The 21,038-nt window shown below is 55.9% G+C and overlaps 3 protein-coding genes and 1 long non-coding RNA gene across 16 annotated transcripts in view; 2 read left to right on the top strand and 2 right to left on the bottom strand.

Moving 5' to 3' along the window:
* The window catches only part of USP37 (ubiquitin specific peptidase 37), a 30,414-nt gene extending 29,629 nt beyond the window's left edge, over nucleotides 1–785 (bottom strand). For both annotated transcript variants that reach the window (XR_003076000.3, NM_001305135.2), the window contains exons 1-2: nucleotides 719–785; nucleotides 278–469 (exon numbers count right to left, since the gene is read on the bottom strand). Coding sequence is in view for 1 of the 2 variants with exons in the window: in NM_001305135.2 (NP_001292064.1) it covers nucleotides 278–433 (156 nt within the window). In the remaining variant the exon portion in view is untranslated. The remainder of the gene's footprint in view (nucleotides 1–277; nucleotides 470–718) is intronic.
* Nucleotides 786–982: 197 nt separating this feature from the next.
* CNOT9 (CCR4-NOT transcription complex subunit 9) lies at nucleotides 983–12,537 on the top strand. 2 transcript variants are annotated; one of them, NM_001006521.3, is made up of 8 exons: nucleotides 983–1,072; nucleotides 4,144–4,323; nucleotides 5,458–5,573; nucleotides 6,302–6,411; nucleotides 7,120–7,229; nucleotides 8,139–8,237; nucleotides 10,163–10,254; nucleotides 10,899–12,537. In NM_001006521.3, the coding sequence occupies exons 1-8, from the start codon at nucleotides 1,049–1,051 to the stop codon at nucleotides 11,065–11,067; spliced, it is 900 nt and encodes a 299-aa protein (NP_001006521.2). In that variant the 5' UTR covers nucleotides 983–1,048; the 3' UTR covers nucleotides 11,068–12,537. The 2 variants fall into 2 exon arrangements, with proteins under 2 accessions (NP_001006521.2, XP_015145286.1); XM_015289800.4 differs by having other exon boundaries at nucleotides 10,893–12,537.
* On the bottom strand, nucleotides 2,564–14,232 carry LOC112532794. Of its 3 annotated transcripts, none has more exons than XR_006939920.1 (2): nucleotides 14,130–14,232; nucleotides 2,564–8,428 (listed from the first exon to the last, which is right to left on the bottom strand). It is a non-coding gene; the product is annotated as an uncharacterized LOC112532794 (long non-coding RNA). The 3 variants fall into 3 exon arrangements; XR_003076164.3 differs by lacking the exon at nucleotides 14,130–14,232 and adding an exon at nucleotides 13,193–13,266; XR_006939919.1 differs by lacking the exon at nucleotides 14,130–14,232 and adding an exon at nucleotides 12,142–12,309.
* Nucleotides 13,344–21,020, top strand: PLCD4 (phospholipase C delta 4). 9 transcript variants are annotated; one of them, XM_040703859.2, is made up of 16 exons: nucleotides 13,344–13,397; nucleotides 15,038–15,086; nucleotides 15,210–15,368; nucleotides 15,877–16,105; nucleotides 16,299–16,428; nucleotides 16,582–16,813; nucleotides 17,116–17,317; nucleotides 17,583–17,727; nucleotides 18,194–18,346; nucleotides 18,486–18,626; nucleotides 18,724–18,880; nucleotides 19,253–19,369; nucleotides 19,644–19,822; nucleotides 19,924–20,059; nucleotides 20,135–20,284; nucleotides 20,383–21,020. In XM_040703859.2, exons 2-16 carry the CDS (start codon nucleotides 15,062–15,064, stop codon nucleotides 20,487–20,489), a joined length of 2,262 nt encoding a protein of 753 aa, XP_040559793.1. In that variant the 5' UTR covers nucleotides 13,344–13,397; nucleotides 15,038–15,061; the 3' UTR covers nucleotides 20,490–21,020. The 9 variants fall into 9 exon arrangements, with proteins under 9 accessions (XP_040559793.1, XP_040559795.1, XP_040559790.1 ...); XM_040703861.2 differs by having other exon boundaries at nucleotides 15,038–15,106; XM_040703856.2 differs by having other exon boundaries at nucleotides 15,038–15,106; nucleotides 15,194–15,368.
* The last annotated feature ends 18 nt before the right edge of the window (nucleotides 21,021–21,038 follow it).

The raw sequence follows: 21,038 nt of genomic DNA, 5'->3' as shown, positions 1-21,038 counted from the left end.
GCAGGTCTTTGTCAAAAGCAAAGGAAGAACGGCTCTCAACATCACCGCACCTCCAGGCCGCACACGCACCGTGACAGAAAGGGAACGCATTCCAATAAAGCCAGCACGTGAGCCGCAGCTCTGCACCTGCTGCTCGGCCCCTCTCATCCAGCCGATGCCGTAACGCCACACCTGAGTAATTCAAGGCAGGGCCACACCGAGGGACGGCGCTCAGGAAGGAGGAAGAAGGAGCAGCGACACCCGATAGCCGGGAAGGGCCCGGCCCGGCAGCACCCACCTGGAAGGTCTTGGGGATGCCCCCCACGTTGTAGTGGACCACCAGGCTGACTTTGTTGTCCTTCTCCACGATCTCGAAGCTGCCCTCCTTCCACTTGGTGATGCCGGTCTGCATGCTGCGCATCCGCACGGGGCCGTGCACTTTCAGCGGGGCCATGGCGGGGCCTCACCGCGGCCGGCACGGCCTCGGAACCTGCGGGAAAGAGAGCACGTGGAGCGGGGCGGGCACTCACCTCCACGCACAGACGCGGCCTCCCCCGGAGGAGCGGTGCAAGCGAGCGGGGCCGGGCGCCGCGTGAAGGGGAGAGGAGGAGTGGGGGGGGGCCGGCCCGAGGCGGTTCTGCGGGGCGAGGCGGCCCCTCCGGAGGCGGCGGCCGTCACCGCGCGCTCCCCCCCGCCGAGGGAGGCCCCGCTCCGAGGGGAGGGCTGCCGCTCCCGGTACCTGCGGCCCGCGGAGGGGCGCGGCGGCGGATGGCGGGAACCGGCTCCCCGCGCGACGCACGGCACGCAGGCGCGCGCGCCCAGCTCACGTCAGCGCGGCGGCGCCCTTCCCGGCACGCCCCGCACGCGCGCATGCTCCCGAGCGGCGCTCTCGGCCCTTCCCCTCCCGCCGCCGCGCAGGCGCCGTCACACAGCGGCCCGCTCCCCGCCGCTCCTTGCGCGCACGCGCGCCTCGCCCCCCCCATCGAGGCCCCGACCCCTTCCCGGCGCTCCGCGCGGTGCTGTCTCTATGGCGGCGGGCTCCTGAGCGCGGCCCGGAGGCAGCGGCGCCATGCACAGCCTGGCCACGGCCGCGGTGAGCCGGCAGCCCGAGGGCTCTGATCCTCGGGGCAGCGGGGCTCTGAGGGCTCCTTCGGTGGCCGAACTCCTCGGGCGTGGGCGGGGGGGCGTGATTGAAGGGAGGAGGAGGCCCGAGCGCCCCTCGGGTAACCGGCGCCGCTCGGGCGGGGTTGGGCCGCGCGGGGCCCGGCAGCAGGCGGGGATGTGGAGCCTGGCGTGGGGGCGGGCGGGCGGCTGGGCGTTGTGTGTGCGCTTGGTGTGTGCCCCTTGGCTTGCCGGCTCTCCCAGCAGGCGCTCGGTGCGGGCGTAGCGCTCGGCAGAGGCGTGGGCCGAGCGGGCCGTTGCGGGCCGGCGGGCACAGCGGCGGCAGGCGGCTGTGCTGCTCGGGTAACGAGCGCGGCTGGCCGTAGCGGGAGCTGAGCGGCTTTCTGAGCCTTCCTCCCGGCAGATGTTTTTGGAGAGGTTTAAAACGCTGCTTTCTGGAAGGCGGAAGGGCATACGAGCTCATAATGAACGCTTTTGATCGGCATTTACGTCTTGAGAGTGGCGTCGTTATGGTGGGGCAGTGGCACGGGTTGCCCGGAGAGGCATTGGATGCACTGCAGACACTCCGGGTCGGGCTGGAGGGGCCCTGAGCACGGATGGAGCTGTAGGTGTCTCTGCTCGTTGCAGGGCGTTGGACCAGAAGGCCTTTAAAGGTCCCTTCCAACCCAACCGATTTATTTGTCACAATCCACGATGCCACCTGATGGATCCGTATTGAAACACTTCTTGCTGCAATCGGTGCCCTGTGGGCTGCATGGGACAAGGAGGGGCGTTCGTCTCTGCAGAAGTCCCTGGGAATTGTATTACCTGAGGCAAATAACGCTGCTCTGAGGGGAGTAGTGAATGGGGAGGCTTTGTGAGCATCTGGTGATGAAGCTGCTGTAAGCTGGAGCATCACTGTTCTCCCCTCAGTGCTGGTGGCAGAGCTGGCACTTTGCCTCCAGATCTGAAGACAGCGGTACACACTGAAGGCTGGAGAATAAGCTGAGAACAAATCACTGTAGCTGTAGGTAGCAGTAAGGCATGGGCAGTCCAGCTTGAACTGGTGAATTCACTGCTAGTAAAGTTCAAAGTTCGTTTTGGTGTTCTTTGAGTTGCCGATCAACCCAAATATCTTTAAAAGCATGTGTATCTAATTGGGTGGCATTCTGCATCGGCGGTTGGCTGTTTTCTTCAGCATGCCTAGCAGCTGCTGCTCACGTGGGGGGGAAAGCCTGTTGCTCTACTGCAGGTTGTTCAGCTGTGGCTGGGGATGTGATCAGCAGGGATGTCTGAGGGAGCAGCCTGTTCTATACAGTGGTATGGAGGTGGCACAGTCCTGATGGACTCGAGAGGTGGCCTGCCTGACAGGGCGCTGCCTCAGAGCGTGCAGAGCTGTGCGTAGCCCTTGGGGTTCCCCACAGTTTTAAGTCTGAGAAGAGGGGAAGCGAAAACGAAGTAGGAAATGAGGACAAAATGTGGCTTTTGATTTCAGCTGGCACGTTTACTGAGCAACTGTGGAGCCTGTGGCCAGCAACTGGTTCTCACTGAGACTGATAGTGGGCATCAAAAACTTAATTGTCTGGAAAATCTGCGTAGTGCTCTCCAGGGATCATAGACACACGATTGTGCTTTTAAAGGGTCGATATATTTAAGCTTACAGGAACTGAAACTTACGACGAGTCTAGAAAAATAGATGGAAGCTTCAGATAACGCAATTATAACAACATTACTGCTGCACTGCTTGTCACTCTGCCATCCCAAACGAAAACAAATGAGCTCAGTCTGTTCACCCTCTGTCTCCCAGCTCTGGTATCGGAGTTACCATTGGAATTGTGTTCCTTGTACAGAAAATTGTTCAGATTATTATTTCAGTATGAGGTTCTGGGGGGGGGGAATGAAATAAAATAAAGTAGACGAGGAGAAAAGGGGGATAGGAGGAAAGGTGAGCAGGTACAAGGTATTAGGGGCATGAGATGTAGGGATTGGTAACAGCACATCAGCTTATATTGTAGCCTAAATTACATAGAGAAAGAGACAAATTACAACTTCAATCCACTATAAATCCCACAGGACTTTTTAGGATGTGATTATAAATATGATGTGTGGATAGCTGAGCAGGGAAACTGCTGTAGCAATAGAGAGGGAAGGCTCTGGGGGTGTGTTTGGACACCCCCCCGTGGGGTCTCCCTCCAGCAGCTCTGGGAACTTCATTTTGGTTCCAGTTGCTGTCAGTTCCTCAACTCTTTTGTGTTCAGTAAGGAGCTGCTGGTAGCAGCATTGCTGGCAGTGCAGGACATGAAGCACTCCCTTTAATGCATAAGTTTGCCTCCAAATTGTTGGTCTGAATCACCACACTGTCTCTGCAGGAGGCCTGCTGAGCAGCTGTCTGCAACCTGAGTGCTCCATGTGCCAGCAGTGGCACGAGACAGGCTTTCATTGCAAGGCTTTTTCCTTGCCATTTCCACAGAAACAGTGGTGCCACTTCTTTGCTCTCCCTTTCTTCTCAGCCCTCCCTAAGTTTTGCCCAGAAAACTTGCTGGCCTTGATGTTGTTCTTCTTCTCACTACACCAACATTTGTCTAATGTCCATTGGAGCCTGTCAATGGGGTTCATTGAGTATCCGGGTTGTTATCGGAGAGAAGAAGGTAGCATCTGCATTACTTAGTTGGGATTTGTGGCTTGCATTTGAAGCATGAAAGCAATGCAGGTGGAGCGGGTGATAGGTGGCTGAAGTATGTCTGGCCTCCCCAGGAGCTCTGCTGGCACAGATGGGCAGCAGCACGGCTCTCATGTCACTAAATGGAGTTGTAAGGAAACGGTTGGCGGGCAAATTAAGGGAGACTGCCCTAACGAGTCAGGCCAGAAAGTGAAACAGCTGTATTTCAGATAGGCGAAGTAGTAAGCCTAATCTAAGGGATCATCCGTATCCACAGCTTCATAATGCAGCTTTAGTCCCTCCCTCCCCCAGCCACTTCCTCGAGCCCTTTTTTTGCTTAACCTTTGAGGCTGTGAGAAGTGACTGAAATAGCTGTGACTGAAGTTTTCTTGTCTCCCTCCCAGCCTGTGCCTACAGCACTGGCTCAGGTGGACCGTGAGAAGATCTACCAGTGGATCAATGAGCTGTCCAGCCCTGAGACGAGGGAGAATGCACTGCTGGAGCTGAGCAAGAAGCGTGAGTCTGTGCCTGACCTTGCCCCCATGCTGTGGCACTCGTTTGGCACGATTGCAGCACTCCTTCAGGTGGGTAGGGCAGAGCTCAGCTTTGTTCCGTGGCACAGCGCTGCTACGTTGCAGAGCTCTGTGTGTCCGTGGGGTGGATCTGGGGAGGCACTGATAGAGTTCCTTCGTGCCATTTCTGTGTATGATGGCTGCTGGATCACGTGGTGAGGGGAACCACATAAGGAGGACGTTTCTAGTGTTTTCTATCAATCATCACTTCCAAGGTGGCCCTAAGATTGTTGGTGAGATAGCTTATACAGCTGAAAGGGGAACAGGCAAGTTCTTCTGTGTATGAACTTCCTGGAGATAAGTCTTCTCATTTTTGTATGGTGTCATAACAGAGCCACAATAGTTTTACTCCTAAGATCTCTGTTTTGTGTTGTGGAGTTTTTTTCTTTATTTTCCACACTTTGAGTACTGCCTGATCAAAAGGTTGCCATTACAGAGATCCCTCGTCGGGGCAGCATGGGAGTGCTTGTAGCTCGCTGCTCCAGAGTGCCTTGCAAAGAAAACTACCTGCATTTCTGGTCAAACTGAGTTGCTCAGCTGAGCTCTGGATAAACTACAGCTGATGTCTGCCCATCTTTGCTGAATCTAGTCATTTCATGTGAAGAAGGAAGGAAAATCCTGCAGGATAGGCAATGCCAGACTGTGAAAACAGAGCAGCCCTGAAACAAGTGAAGAAAATCGTAAGGGAGCCATAGTTGGAAGCAGACAGTTTTTTGCATTGGATTTTTCACCTTCAGCTGCTTCCCCTTCATTGAGTTAGAAGAGTACCAGCAGCTATGGTACGAATGAAGTGGGTGTGCTCTGCCTCTAGGCACAGGAACAGCATTCCTCTTTGCTCTGGCAGTTCAAAACAGAGTAATCCCCACATCTGCAAAGAGCCGGGAAATCAAATGAGCCCTTATTTTGAGGGGGGAGCTAAAATTAAAGTTTGACTGTATCTGTGTGACCCCTTGTCAAACTGATTCTGGCATAACTCTGCCACTTCCTTTGGAGCATGGTGTCTGCCATGTAACTTGAGAGTGGTGCTTAGTGAAAGCAGACTAAAATCTCATGGCACCACAGTTCCTTGCTGGGTAAGTGCTCTTGTGCAGCTTGCTGATTTATTTTTTTCCTCCTTTAACTTTTCTTCACTTATTACTTTTTTAGGAAATTGTAAATATTTATCCATCAATCAATCCTCCAACCTTGACTGCCCATCAGTCCAACAGAGTCTGCAATGCTTTAGCTCTGTTGCAGTGTGTTGCATCTCATCCTGAAACAAGGTGAGTATTTCCAAGTATGAAAGTTTTCTGGTGTATTGATGATGTTGACAGCTCTGCCATTCTGTTTGATTCTGGAAGCATGTAAATTCCTTTCTGATCTTTTACCAAGAGAAGTGGAAAAACAGGCAGAGCTGGAAGATAGGCAACTGGCTGCTGCTTTCACTTGTTTGCCTGGATTACAAGGATGACAGCCTTATTGTGGTCCTGAATGCTTTGCATTCCTTGAATCATCCCAACATCCTGCAAATTCCCAAAATATTGAGTTGTGACAGACCCTAGGAGCTCAGCCAGAGACAAGGCTGCCTTTGTGCTGAGTGTTACATGCAAGATCCTTGTTTTAATGAGCTTACAGTTATTGAGACCAGCTGCCCAAAGAATGGAATGAGCTAGGCTGCCTTTCCCAGGGACTGTGGCAAAGGGGCAAAAGCAAAGTCACACCTGCAGCTTCCAGTCACTGCCCGACTTCACGTTTTCTCAGTCTCCTGCACATGTCAGCAAGGAAAAAGTTGGTGTTAGTTCAGCCCGAATCAGTAGTTAATGCACAAACATGGCCCCACGCAGAATTAATTTCACACGTTACCATCAGAGAATGAACTGCTACCCAATTCTGAGGAGCAGCAGCAGCAATGTTGTCTGTCAGGAGTAGTCTGAGGCTGTGTGTGATAGTTCTGGTTTGTGTGCTCACTTTGTTTTCTTTGTCTCTTGTGGGTGTTCTCCCTGTCCTACAGGTCAGCGTTTTTGGCAGCTCACATCCCTCTCTTCCTGTACCCCTTCTTGCACACAGTTAGCAAGACACGTCCATTTGAGTACCTGCGGCTCACAAGCCTCGGAGTGATTGGTAAGCAACAGGACTAATGCAGAGCACTGGTTTCCTAGTGAGCTGGGTGCAGTTAAAGCTGTGGGTATAGAAACCTGCACAACTGAAGTCAGGTCTGGGATAGGAAGTGAGATTTTTTTTCCACTTCTAAGAAAACTTTGAAGTCTGGGTCAGTTGCCAAAAACTTGCTTGCTGTTAGAACAAGTATCTGCAATTTTGTTGTGCCTTCACCCTTAGCACAGCTAACGAGAGACTGGGGTGAGAGAGTGCATGTTGGGCTTTCTTTGGCTTTTTGTCATTGATTGTCTTGGGTATGTTTGCCCTGTCATCCTTCTTTTTTCCCCTCTTTTCTGCCCGGAGTGTTTCTCTCTCCGTGCATAAAGAGTGTCTTGAAATAGGTTTCTTCTTCTGAGAGGTTGCTGTTGAGTGGCTGTGAGTCACTGGAGGTTGTGTTACCACCAGGGGGAGAGCCAAGAATGTATCCCCTTTCTGAAAAACAACCAGCCTCCAAAACCAGCTTGATTACTTTTATGCTGCTGAAATGATATCTTCTCCAGTCACATGCTGCAGCGTGTTTAGGATGGGAGTTGTTCTGTCAGTCATTCAGATCTAATGATTCCTGGCAGGACACAGAACGGGCCATCTTTGATAGACGAGGGTTTTTCTTTGTTTGTTTGTGTTTTTAACAATTTATCATTTAGTAAATTTGTCTTTTGGTTTTCTTTCAAGGAGCCTTGGTGAAAACTGATGAGCAAGAAGTGATAAACTTCTTACTGACAACAGAAATTATCCCCCTGTGCTTACGCATTATGGAGTCTGGCAGTGAACTCTCCAAGACGGTACCTGTTGTTTTTCTTAAGAGTTTCTGTTGTTTATATCCAACTGACCAGGCAGTCTGTAACCTGCAGAGTTGGCTGATATCCTGTTGCAAAGGGTGATGCAACTCTTGCTGGTGTTTTAACTCCTCAAAATACAAACTGAGTTGAGTGTTCCTTGAGCGTGGCAGTTCTGCTAGGAAAGGTCTTGCTGCTCTCAGCACCCATTGTGCTTCGTAGCTCAGCAGAGTAACCTTCAGTGCTGAGCTGGGTTAACTTTCCTTTTGCCTGAGAGAACAAATGCTGTAACTACTCAGTGCTCAGGTTGAACAGCGGCTGTTGGTGGTGGTGATTATAGGGATGTTCACCACTCTGGACCAGTTGGTTACCCCATTTGATCAAGGCTGTTTTTCACCGTGAGTTCAGGTCTGTGGTCGGATGACCCAGGCAGGCCAGCCACAGCTTTCAGTCTGTGTGCTTCTCTGGTGAAGCCTGGTGACATATCTGACCAGGGCTCTCCCAGGAAGTCACGTGTCTGGTCATGAATCAGTAATACTTGAGATGAAAACTGAAACCAGCTTGCTGTGTACACAGCAGGGCCAAGGGCTCGTTGCTTTTCTGTGTGTCCAGAGCAGCGTGGCCATAATACGAGGCTGTTCTGGGCAGCCTGGTGGTTGCTACTTCATACAGCCTGCATCCAGTTGTCTGGTATGCAGTGCTTTGTATCTATCTTCCTTAGCCAGAGATGCCAACCATTGTGCAGTGTCCTGCATTTCATTTTGGCTTTAAACTTTTTAAATCAAGTACAGCATTTTCTGAAAGGCCTTTCAGCTCTGGGACTGCCATGAAAAGAACACAGCACAAAGACTGTTCTTTCTGGGGATAGATGAGTTGTTTTTATATGTTCTCTTCTCTGCTTTCTTCCTGTTCTAGGTTGCTACATTTATTCTTCAGAAAATCCTTCTGGATGACACAGGGCTGGCGTACATCTGTCAAACCTATGAGCGGTTTTCCCATGTTGCCATGATACTGGTAAGATTGTTTCTTCTGCTTTAAGAAAACAAATAGTTACATATATGCTCTAGCAGTTAACAACTTCAGCAGCTATTTACTGCTTTCTGGCTGGAGCATGGGGTGAGATGGGCAAGCAGTTCTTGGACTAACTGCTTGTAGCTCTGTAGCTCTCTGCTCCTGCATGTTTCCTTTGTATAGCTCTGGTTTGCCTGTTGAGAGAATACATATTAGTTGTAATATATGAAGACCTCAAGGTAAATCAGGTAGACATCTCCAGAGAATAAGAGGGATGTGAATTGATCTAATTTTCTGCGAAGGTGGTGACACGGGTTCAGATTGTGGATCTGCTTTCCCTGTTTGTCTCTCACAACAGGTTAGAAGAATATAAGAGGTTGAACAAAGGAGTAAGAGCAGAGCAAGCATGTATGATACTTGCCCTTGTAACAGCCTCCCAGCTGCCAGCTATTTTTTGGTTTTGGATTTCCAGGACCAGCTGTGGATTTTCTATGCAGTAACCCCCAGTGTTTGTCCAGTCCTCCCCTTGAATTGCATATACACTGTCCTTTACCAAGGAGTTACACAGGTTTCCTGTTTGCTGCTTGGAAGGCCAACCCCAATTTGTGTGTTTTGAACCTGATTCCTATTAACTTCTTCATACGATTCTAAATCTTGTGTTGGAATGCAAAGAGAGCAGACAGTTTGTCCATTCCTTCTTGTCCCCTGTGAAGGAGAGCTTTAGGTACCCATATTTTGTTCATCCCAAGAGTAATAGCCCCAGTGGATTATTTCCTTCAGCTTGCTAAAAGAGCAATATGTGTCTGCTCTGGAACAGCCATTACCCCACTTTTGTGTGTGTTTGCTTTTTACAGAGCCAATCTCAGGAGGAGAAAATGCAGCATTAAGTTAAGCACTTTGTAGTCCTGGTTCCATGCCTAAATTATTGATGCTTTCATTGGGAATATTTATTAGTACATCTGTTTTCCCAAACTAACTCCCAGCTCACGTGTGAACAGCAAAATACGAATGCTTCTGAGCTGATGTCCAAAATATCCCATGTGATACGACTTCTGTGGTTGTGGAAGGGATCAGCTTTGGCTGAAAGTACATCCAGCTCAGGGGCGAGCAATTAGAAGCCCTGGGGTGGGTAAGGGGGGGAAGAGACCGAGGAAGAATATGAGGCTGGGAAGGGTATGAGCACAGAAGGACGTGGATGTGTGAAGGTATGTTAGCATGGAAGAAATGCTATTTGTGGTATATTCCCACAGTAGATTGAAACACTGACATGATAAAGATAAAAACGTTCATGAGACGTTTGTTCTGTGTTTCAAAAATAGGGATAATGTACTCCTGGCTCCTGAGGGCGCTGGGTTGCTTCCTAGTCTGCTGATAAATGTGTCAGATACTCTGCAAGTATTAGAAGCTTTTAAGAGGGCAAGTTAATAATTCCTGTTCAGGAGCTCTCTGACCTGTTGTTCCTTATCTTGAAGAAATCTTAGTGTCAAGGGGATAGCTAAGAACAGGAAGCTTCCAAGAGGGCAGTTGAGGCAGCCCCCACTAATTGCTAACTGACTGAAAATCCAAACACAGGTGAATTTAGCTAATGGGGAAAATGGTTAGTGCTATCCAGTGTGCTTTCATGGGGAAAAAACTTGCTGGGCAGATCTGATTTGACTTCTAAACATGACTCAGGGTAGGTGTGTGAAGGCATCTGTAGTGTTCACTAGGCTGGGTGTGTTTAAGGCTGCAACCACATGCAAAGTCCTGCACGGTGTGAGAAAGAGATGCACGCTGTCAGGCTGGGCTCTGTGCATGGCTGTGCAGCTGAAAGGTAGTGGGCTCTGTTGGATGGAGGCCAGGGTGAGTTAATGGTCTTTCCCAGTGTTTGCTAATCATGAAACTGTTCAGACAAACACTAACTGCTGCCACTGGCCTCTGTCACACAGGGTAAAATGGTCCTGCAGCTCTCCAAGGAGCCGTCGGCACGGCTGCTCAAACACGTCGTCCGCTGTTACCTTCGTCTTTCTGATAACCCCAGGTAAACATTTAAGGAGTTTGGGCCGGGGCTTTTCCCGTCTGCTTGGAAGCACAGCTCTTCTTGCCAGTGGCCCACCTGGAGTCAAGATTCCTCGTGTGTCCTTAAAACAGCTCATTATGGAAAATACTGTGGGTTTTGGGGGGCTTTTTTTGCTCGCTCCAGGAGCTTGTATGGTACCGTGTTCCTCTTTGGAGCTTGGTCAGATTCAAGCTGTGCAGGTTACAGCTGCCTGACTTCAAACGTTGCTTGGACTGGGTATGAGGGGAAGACTGAGCTGGAAGGTGTGCCGTGCTCTCCCTTTTCTGCATCACGTGAGCTGTTAGCAGTAAAAGTAAATCGATGAAATTCAGCATGAAAGCGGTTTATATTTCCTCAGCTGGCCAACAGCTCTATCCAGAGCTGCTGAGTATGTATTTGTTGTCTGCCTCTTCTGGCTTTGCGCTGCTATTGGCTGACAGGCGTCAGGACAGGCACAGGGGTTTGCTCGGTGGGATCTTGAGGGACGGGAGCCATGCTGGTCAGCAGAGCACCGCGTGCTCAGTCATTTCCTTTGCTGGCCTGGCGTTGCGTTCCCAGTGGGGTTTGCTCCCCTCTTGCCCCTGTGAGTTTATTTGTTGGGCCCCGTTTCTTGTCTCTTGATGTAGGGCACGTGAAGCTCTCAGGCAGTGCCTTCCTGACCAACTGAAGGACACCACCTTCGCCCAGGTCCTGAAGGATGACACCACCACAAAGCGCTGGCTGGCTCAGCTCGTCAAGAACCTGCAGGAGGGTCAGGTCACTGACCCACGGGGCATCCCCCTTCCTCCGCAATGACTGCTGGGGGGGGGTGGGAGATCGGGGAAGAAACAGCTCAGGTTTACAAAGAACTAGGAACAGATGACCTCTTCTGTAACAAACTGGGCATGCCAGCTGACTTTCGGTCTGCCAGCTTGTCGGACCATTCCACCCAGCCAAAGGCTGCTCTGTGGCAATGCAGCACGCCTCTGGGGATCACAACACCAGCAGATACTGATACCACAGCTTAAAAAGAATCAATAAAAATCTGTAGAGATCCCCATCTCTCCACGAGGCTTGGCTGGCATCTGTCCCTGCATCAACAGGCAGGGGGTAGCACAGACGTCCACTTGTCCAGCTAGCTCAGACTTCATGCAAATAGCGTGTGACAATGGGTGTGTGCCACAACCCTCCAGTTCCTTGTCACTTCTTGTTTACACGTCTGCTTAAATGAGTGAGCTGAGTAAAAGCTGATCCAGTTGTTTTATCCCCTTTACAGACTGCTGCTCAGCTGCAGCTAGCCTGGGGACAGCTTTCTTCCCTGCAGGCACATCCTTGCTGTTCATCCATCCGGCTAGCACAGCAGGCTTCTCTTTTCCTTTCCTTTGGCACAAAGGCAGCAGCTGGAGCTGGGCACTGTAGTGCTTGCCCCATGAGGGGGGGTAGATTACTTGCGATGAACCTGTGTGTCATCAGCTTGGTTCCCAGGGCTCTGGGGGGAGGAGAGGACAGCAAGCCTGTGGTTTCTGTGCTGTAAATAGTGCACTGCTCCTGCGGCTATTGACGCAGCACTACCCAGCAGCTGAGGGCTGCTGCATGCTGGCCGCTGATCTAGCAGAGTTCTTGCCCAGCACAGCTGCCGCCTGGCTTGCCCAGTGATCAGCAGGCCACCGTTGCCAGTCCCCTACTGCAGGACAGCAGGGAGCTGCATCCTGCAGGCTCCAGGTACACCAGCTCCCGTGTCCCCCGCTGCCTGCCAGGCACCTCAGTCCTCATCGCGTGCCTCCCAGCTCAGCTTTGCCATCCGACTGCGTCCATTTCAGCTTTCAAACCTGCCTTGGCGTCTGCTTCAGCCTCGCTGCAATTAAACTGTCTAGACCGGCAGCCACTTACCTGCCTTCCTGGTGCGGAGGGGTGGTGTGGCCCTGGCAGGGCGGGCTCTGGGAGGCAGCTACGAAGCTCTGGGGCAGTGCTGCAGCAGCCGGCTTTGCTGGTGCTTGGCTGCAGGCAAGCCTGGGCAGCCGCTCATCCCCCTCCAGCAGCCCATTTTGCTGATTATCCGCAGTGTTGTGCCAACAGTGTCTTAAATCCCATCTGGTTTCCCCTCCCTCTTCCCGTTGCAGCTTTTGCATAACAAGGGCAGAGCCCGGCCTCTTCCTTGCCCTTGGGTTCCGTTTTATAACCATCGCCACCTTTTTTTCCCTTCTCCTAACCTTGACCTTGATGGGGTGTGAAAACGCTTCTGGTTTTGTAAGTTCGGGTTAATAAATAATAAAACCCCAGTCAACACCGGTTGCTGCAGGCCTGGTCTCTTGGGAGGGCAGTGGGGCACAGGAGGGGGGGGGGGGGGTTGGTGTGGGTGAGAGAAAGGAGGGCCGTGCCAGCTCCTCACTGCCCTTCTCTGGGTGCTCATGGCCTTTGCTGGGAGGCAGCTGGCTGTCACAAAGCTGCTGGAAGTCTCCCAATCTCTTCAATCTAGCCCCTGCTACTGAGCTGGGCAGGGGAGATGTGCAGGGCGGGTGGCCCAGGCCATGCTGAGGGCAATGTCCCTGCATGCCCGGGGCAGGGCTGTGCTGGTCCTGCTGCACCCAGGAGTGGCAGCTTTATGCTGTGCTGCCACCCGGCTCCATTCTTCCCATGCAGTCAGGCATTGCCGGGAGGTTTGCTCCCAGCGCCGCAACCCTTGCCCTAAAATCCGCCCGCCGTGCAAGGGAGTGTTGCGCTGGGACCGCAGGATCCCGTGCCCTGCCCGTTTTGCTGCCGCTCTGCGGCCAATCCTTGGGCTTGGGGTGCCTTAGGGTGGAGGTCAGGGTGCGCCGGGGCTCCCTGTGCCCCCGACCCAGGCCGGGGCTGGGGAGGGACGGGCTAAGCTGAAGCCGGACCTCCGTCCGGGGCCCCGCAGCCCCCCCCCCGCCCCCCGGAGCGGCGAACGCGGCGGCGTGACCTTAATCCGGGCCGTCCTTGAGGGAGCGCGGCTGCGGGGCCGGGGCCGTGCGGGGCGCGGGGCGTGCGGGGGCCGTGGGGGCGGGCTCGGCGCTCCGCCGCTGCCAAGGGGCGGGCAGCCCGGGCAGCCCCGGCCCCGTGCGGCCGCAGTCGGAGGAGCACCGGCGGTACGGCGCGGAGCGGAGCGGAGCGGCACCGGAGAGCTGGTACGGGGCTGGGCCGTCCTCGGAGCGGGGGGCAACAGGGGCTGCGGGGAGGGCGAGCTGCGGCCTTGGTGGACGAGTGCCGGCTTAGTTCTTCTGCTGGGGATTAGGTGTCCCCCCCAAGTCCTGAGCCCTGCACCCCCGGTGCGGTGCCGTCCCCGTCCCTTGGGTGGCATTTAATTCTCCCGGGTGACAGCTGCGGTACTCACGCCGCCGTCCTCCCTCCACGCGTGGGGACTGCCGCCTCCGGGCGCTGGAGCGCGGCCGCCCGCAGCCCCACGCCGCTGGCCGGGAGGGGAGAAGCGGCCCCGGCAGGAGGCAGCAGCCCTGCGGGAAGCTCTCGGGTCGGGTTTCCAGTCGGAGAGCTCTGCCAGGCTCCGGCCTCTGGCTCCTTTCCCTCTCTCCTCGACAGAGGAGCGAGGGGCAGAGCCGAGTTCTGCACGGCGAGGGGTCCTCGTGGGCACCGGGTGTGCTGGGGAGGGTGGACAGCCGCCGTCCCGTTCTGCACTCACAGGGTCTCACCTGCGGTGGGGGAGGTCTGCTGTGCTGCGTGCGGGGCAGCCCCTGCTGCCCTGGTTGGAGATGGGCTGCGCACTTTCAGGCTGTGCCTCGCTCCGCATCTCTCTGGCACAGAGCAGGGGCTGACACTGTGGGATATTCGTTTAGTTCCAAAACCCCAACTCTGCTGCTGGCCCAACAGCCAGCAAGCAGCCCCCTGCACACTGCCCCCATTACCTGTGTGATGGAGCACTGAGTTCAGCCCCGTTGGTGGCACCAAGCCGGTTCCTGTCCCAGTGTCTCCTCAGCCTTGACGCCTCTCTCTCCACCCTGGCTTCCCAAAAACTCCTGGCCCCATCCAGACCCTGCGCTCACACGGGTCTGGCAGCTGGGCTTGGCAGCTGCCTGCATGCTGACGGCACCCGCTATTCCCAGCCCCGCAGCGCTGGCGCTGTGCTGAGTCAGGGGCCTGGGGTACAGCCAGCACCCTGTGCCCCTCACCCTCAGCGGGACCCCAGCCCGTGACAGGGCTCCCCCTGCACCCGCATCCCTGCCCGCCAGCTGCGCTATCTGGTCCTTGAGGGCTGCTCAAGCATCCGGGCGATGAGCACATCCAGCAATTTATCTCTGGTCTAATTAAAGTCTTAACAGCCTCATCAAGGACTTATTGTCAGTCCGGTTGCATTTATAGCCCCGCGTGTCTCTGCTCGCTCCAGCAGTGCTGATGTTCTGCTCCCATCCCCAGGGCATCGCCCCAGCAGTGCTGGGGCACCATGGGTCACCGACCCGGGCTCCTCACTGCTACCTCCAAACGCGGTGTGAGGCTGTCCCCCAGCCCTGGGGCTCTCCCGGGCTCCCCGTTTTGCCAGCTCCCAGGGTGAGCTCAGATCCCCTCCCAGCTCCAAGGCCGCTCCCACAGGTTTTTCCATTTCCCCCCCACACCTTTCAAGCTCTGGCTTCCCGGTAACACAATTAATATTTCATAAGAACAACGGGACGAACTTGACACTTAACAAGAGGGTGAGCCGGCAGGAGGCACAGGCAGGTGTGCTCAGGCACGCACATACACCACACACAGGCGCTGGGGACAGACACCCCAGCAGTACGTAGCCCTGCTCCCCAGCCCTCTCTTCCCTCCCCAGCAGTGCCAACACAGAGGAGGCAGAGTCATGGCATCGCTGCTGTGCAACGCCCGTGAGTGTCCCGGCAGAGGGGTGCGTGCAGGGCGCTGGGTGGAGTCCATTCATCCTCCATCCTGGGTCCCAGAGGCTGGAGGGAGGGAGGTCCCCTCGGCGATGCAGCCTGCTCTGCCCCCAGGCATCCAGCTCACGGAAACGCTGGAGAAGATGCAGCAAGGGACGCTGATGAGGAAAGTCAAATCCAAGAGCTGGAAGAAGCAGAGGTACTTCAAGCTGCAGGATGACTGCATGACCATCTGGTACCAATCCAAGAGGACGGGCAAAACTGAGTCTGCCTGTGAGTACCAGCTGTGGTGTGTCGTCCGTGCGGGTCGTTAGTAGGATTCAGAATGAACAGTGGGGTGAAAGTATGAAGATTCCTGAAACTGTGCTTGCAGAGAGTACTGGGATTCAAGGGAGGCTGTGTTTGTGTCAGGATCTTCTCATCCACATCATGAATAGGAGGATGGGTAGTTCAGTGGGTAAGTGGGTGGATGGGTGGATGAATGAATGGATGGATGGATGAATAGCTGCATGGATGGATAGATGGGTGGGTGGGTGGGTGGATGGATGGATAGATAGATGAGTAGCTCCACAGGTAGGTAGGTGAGTGGGTGGGTAGGTGGATGGATGGGTGGATGGATGGATGGATGGATGGATGGATGAGTAGGTCCATGAGTGGCTGTGTGGATGGTTGGATGGCTGAGCAGAAGAAGAGATGGCTGGAAGGACAGATGCCTGCGGGCAGTGCCCCCTGCCCTGCGGTCCTTGTCCCCACAGACAGACCTCCCCTCCCTCTGCCCCAGTCTCCATCAGCGATGTGGAGACAGTGCGGGAAGGGCACCAGTCAGAGGTGTTGCAGAGCCTGGCCGAGGAGTTCCCCCCCGAGCGCTGCTTCACCATCGTTTTCTACGGGCGTCGGGGCAACCTGGACCTCATCGCTGGCACAGAGGAGGAGGCGCAGTGCTGGGTCCAGGGCCTGCGCCAGCTCATCGAAGTGGCCACCAGCATGGACCAGAGGGAGAGGATAGACCAATATCCTTCCCGTGGGTGCTGCGCTGCCCTTCGCGTTCTGTCCTCCCCCACCCCGCCTCTCCCAAGCCCTGCATCTCCAGCCTTGTCCTAGCACGTAGTGTTATGGGTATCACCGTCTGCATCAGGGGAGGGGACCACTCCAGCTCTCTTATCCAAGGCCCTTTTCCTTAACATCTCTCCTGCTTCCTCGCACGTGGATTCGTGACTGGTTCCAGAAAGCTGACAAGAATAAGGACGGGCGCATGAACTTCAAGGAGGTGCAGCGTCTCCTCAAGATGATGAACGTGGACATGAATGAGGACCATGCCCTGCGACTCTTCCAGGTAAGCAGCACAGCATTGGTGGGCAGGATGGGCCGGAGCGGGCTGCACAACGCTTCCCTTCTTTCCTCCCACCCTTGTGCCTTCCACCGGCAGCGGTGACCCATTCCGGGCTGGGCACCCCACGCCGTTGATGCTGAGTGAGCTCCCTTGCAGGCTGCCGACAAGTCGGAGTCAGGGACGCTGGAAGGGGAAGAGTTTGTGCTCTTCTATAAAGCCCTCACGGAGCGCGAGGAGGTGCAGAGCCTCTTCCGGGAGTTCTCTGAGGACGGGAAGAAGCTGACGCTGCTGGAGCTGGTGGATTTCCTGCGGCAGGAGCAGCTGGAGGAGGAGGGCACGGAGGAGCTCGCTATGGAGCTCATTGACAAGTACGAGCCCTCGGAGACAGGTGAGAGCCTGCAAAATAGCTGTGCTCTGCACTGGGGAGAGGACTGGGCACGGGCGAAGGGCTCACACGTGTGATCTGGATGCAGTTCTCCCTTTGTTCGGGCCGTTCTTCTGAATGAAGTTGGCCGGGCATGGGGTGCGAGCTTTGGCTCTGGGGCCCGCCGCCCACCTCCCCAGGGCCACCTCCGTTGTTCCTAATGCTCCAGCCTGGCCCAGGATGCCAGGAGCTACCAGCAATCTCATTTGCTCCTACCGTGTCCCCCTCGTCCCTGACTTTGGTTGAGTCTCCTGGTCTGCCCACAGCCAGAGCTCGCCACGCGCTGAGTGCTGACGGGTTCCTCATGTACCTCTGCTCCCCGGAGGGCTCCATCTTCAATCCTCAGCACCGGGCTCTGTGGCAGGACATGACCCAGCCTCTCTGCCACTACTTCATCTCCTCCTCTCACAACACCTACCTGATAGAGGACCAGATCCGGGGTCAGAGCAGCATCGAAGGCTACATCAGGTAATGGGCTGCTCCCTCCCATCTGCCCCCCAGCACCACCGGTGCCACAGCTGCGCCCAGGAGGAGGGTCCCTTTTGGAGATGCTATGCCCAGTTTTTCCTTCCCTGAATCCATCCGTTCTTCCCTCTCTTCCTCCATCCATCCCTAGATGGGTGTCCTCGCCCTGGCACATATCCCCTGGTTCTGCAGGGGTGACACCACAGCCAGAGGGAGGGCAGGGGGCTGGTGCCCTGGCTGGGGTACTGGGGTGACTGCCCACCCATAGGGCTCTGAAACGGGGCTGCCGCTGCCTGGAGGTGGATTGCTGGGACGGGCCGAACGGGGAGCCCATAGTGTACCACGGCCACACCTTCACCTCCAAGATCCCCTTCAGGGAGGTGGTGAGCACCCTGGGGAAGTACGCCTTCCAGGTAGGGCACTGGGTGGCCCTCGGTGCGGTTGGGGTGTGTGGCTGAGGTGAGGGGCAGCGATGGGGCAGCGGTGGTGAGGATGGTGGCTGTGTCCATGGCCTGGGAACGGCACCGAGGGACTGATCTGCAGCCCTGTGCTGTGCTATACGGGATCTGGGAGCTGATCTGATGGGGTGCAGGGGTGAGAGAGGGTGAAGGGGGGTTCTAGGGGCACTGAGGTGGGTGGTGGGGGGTGAGTGAAGGTCTTGAGGGGATCCAAGGGCATGACGGGCTCCTTTCTGGTGCTGAGCATGCATGTGAGAGCTGGCAGCTGTGCCCACCTCACCAAAGCTGAGCTGTAGCCATGCAGCTGAACCGTGCTGTCCCTCGCAGCCCCACAGAGGTGGCTGCTGTTGCCCTCTCTCCCCCACACCTCTGCTCACCCCAGCGCCGGGGGGGACAGAGGCACTCACCCGTTGTTCCCCAGGCTTCCGACTTCCCGGTGATTCTGTCCCTGGAGAACCACTGCAGCATGGAGCAGCAGGAGGTGCTCGCCCAGCAGCTGAAGGACATCCTGGGGGAGCAGCTCCTCACCGCCACCACCGACGGGCGCGTCCCCACCCAGCTCCCATCCCCGGAGGTAATGGGCAGAGCAGGGTGAGGAGGTGGCTCTGCTGTCCCCCACCATCCTCCTGGCAGCAGGGACAGCGCAGCGTCATAAGGAGGAGAGGGGAGCCCAGCGCCCCAGGGTCAGCACCTCTCTATCGCCGACCCCGCAGGAGCTGAAGCACAAGATCCTGCTGAAGGGGAAGAAGATCGGGCGGCTGGAGGACACGCTGGATGGGCCAGGGGATGAGGCACCCGATGTGTCTGATGATGACAATGGGGCAGAGGCAGAGGAGGAGAGGCGGAGGATGAAGGTGGGTGGCCTGGGATGGGGACTCTCTGCACCCTGCGGGGTTCTCTGCCTGCTCCACCCTGCGGGGCTGGTGGTGCTGACACAGCCCTGCCTTACAGAAGGACAGGGAGAGCCTGGCGCAGGCGTTGTCTGACTGCGTTGTCTACTGCAAGAATGTGTCCTTCCGGGGTTTCCAGGAGGCCCGCAACCACTCCCGGCCCTCTGAAATCTCCTCCCTCTCCGAGGCAAAGGCCAGGAAGCTCATCCGGGATGCAGGTGAGGTGGAAGGGGCAGCGGTGTGTGGGGAGTGGGCTGGGGTAGAGGGTAAGTGTCTGAAGGCTCTCACCCTACATGTAGAAGACACTGGGCTTCCTTCTGGTTTGGAGAAAGAGGGCCATAACTGGGGTGCTTGGGGCTGGTGGGGAAGTTGGGTTTTGTTGGGTTAGAAAGTGAGGCAGGAGACCTGGGTTACTTGGAGGGGAGAGGGGGGAGAATAGGTGGGTGGAGGGATGGATGAAGGGGAGGGCGGAGGGATGGGTTGAGGGATGGATAGATGGGTGGAGGGATGGCTGGGTGGAGGGATGGATGGTTGGGCAGCAATGCATGTGGCTGTGCAGACCAAAGGATGACCTCACACTCCATCCCTAGGGAATGAGTTTGTCCGGCACAACACCTGGCAGCTGACACGCATCTACCCCAGCGGGATGCGGACAGACTCCTCCAATTACAGCCCCCAGGAGATGTGGAACGCAGGGTGTCAGATCGGTAAGGGATGTGTAAATCAGGGCTCTGGGCTGGGGAGATGCCCTGGGTCCCATGTGCAGTGGCACCATCAACACCTGCCTTGGTGCCAATTGGTGCCAGTTCTGGCTGTAGCTCGTGCCCTGGCCCAGGGACACCTGACATCAGTGCCTCGTCCCCTGTGTTTCCTTGCATCTCTGGCTGTGGGGACAGGCTGGTTCTTGTCTACGAAGCAGGGCATGGGGTCTCCAAGATGCCCCATGCCATGCTGAACCCATTCCTCACCACCTTCCCCCAGTGGCCCTGAACTTCCAGACAGCTGGCATGGAGATGGACCTGTGTGATGGGCTGTTCAGCCAGAATGGTCACTGTGGCTACGTGCTTAAACCAGCCTTCATGAGGGATGAAGGGACTCTCTTCAACCCCAGTGACCCCAGCACCTGGCAGGGCCCCGGCCCCGTCACCTTGACAATCCAGGTATGGGCTGAGGAGGGATGCTGGGGAAGCTGTGTCAGTGTGCTGGGGCTCTGCCTGTCCCAGCTGGGCAGAGAGCCATCCTGCATGTTCCTTCTGCACAGGTGATCAGCGGGCAGCAGCTGCCCAAAGTGGCCAACAGCAAGGATGGAGCCATCATCGACCCCCTGGTGCGCGTGGAGATCCACGGGGTGCCGGCAGACCAGGCACACCAGGAGACCAAGTACATCGAGAACAACGGTGAGCCTGTGGTACGGGGACCCGCTGTGCCTGTCCCTGCCCTGTCACCCACCAGTGCTTGCTCTCCTTTACCAGGGTTTAACCCCCACTGGGACGAGACCCTTCAGTTCCAGCTCCACGTGCCCCAGCTGGCCCTTGTCCGCTTTGTGGTGGAGGATTATGACAAGACCTCCAGGAACGATTTCGTGGGACAGTTCACCCTGGCCTTTGCCAACATCAAACCAGGTGAGCGATTGCTGCAGTTACGCAGGGAGCTGCTGGGGGGCTCGGTTAGGTGCTAGCGAATGGGGTGGTCAGCCACAGCCTCGCTGTCCCCTCTGCAGGCTACCGCCACATCCATCTCCTCTCCAAGGATGGCACCGGCATCCCGCCCTCTTCGCTCTTTGTCCACATCCGCATCACCGAGCCGCCTGGCCCCGAGCAAGACTGAACCCACGGTGCCAGCGGGACCTGGATAGAAGCCATAGGGCTGGCCTAGATTTGGCCCCATGCAGTTGTGGCCACAGAGCCGACCACACCACCCTGTAGTCAATCCGTTTGTGTAGTCCCTTTGTTGTCGTCGCTGCCGTGTCCCCTTTGCAGTGGCCTCTGGGGGTTGGGAAAAGGCAGTGATGCCTCCATGCCAGGTTTGGGATGCTGCCTACTGCCCTCCCTTCCCAGGCACTTGTATGGGGGTCTATGTTGGTGTGTGTCCCTCCGTGTACAGCTGGACGTGGCCACAAAGAGGAGGAGAGCTGGTGCATGGGGCTGGTCCCCAAAGCCAGGGGAGCAAGGCTGGAGCAGAGCAAACTTCAGGCAGAGCTGGGAGAGGAGCCGGAACTCACTGCCCAATGACCCAACAGAACCAGTCAGAAACCCTGGCCTGCACAGCCACAGCGGTGCTCCTGCCCAGTGCCATGTTACTTACCCTTGCCGTGTCCTTTCTATGTAAGCAACCTAATAAATTGTTCAGTGAGAGGCAGCAAGCAGTGTGGGTACA

The sequence above is a fragment of the Gallus gallus genome, chromosome 7, assembly GCF_016699485.2.
Source record: "Gallus gallus isolate bGalGal1 chromosome 7, bGalGal1.mat.broiler.GRCg7b, whole genome shotgun sequence".
NCBI lineage: Eukaryota > Metazoa > Chordata > Aves > Galliformes > Phasianidae > Gallus > Gallus gallus.
Note: the sequence above shows the minus strand (reverse complement) of the source record. Positions and strands in the feature narration are given on the sequence as shown.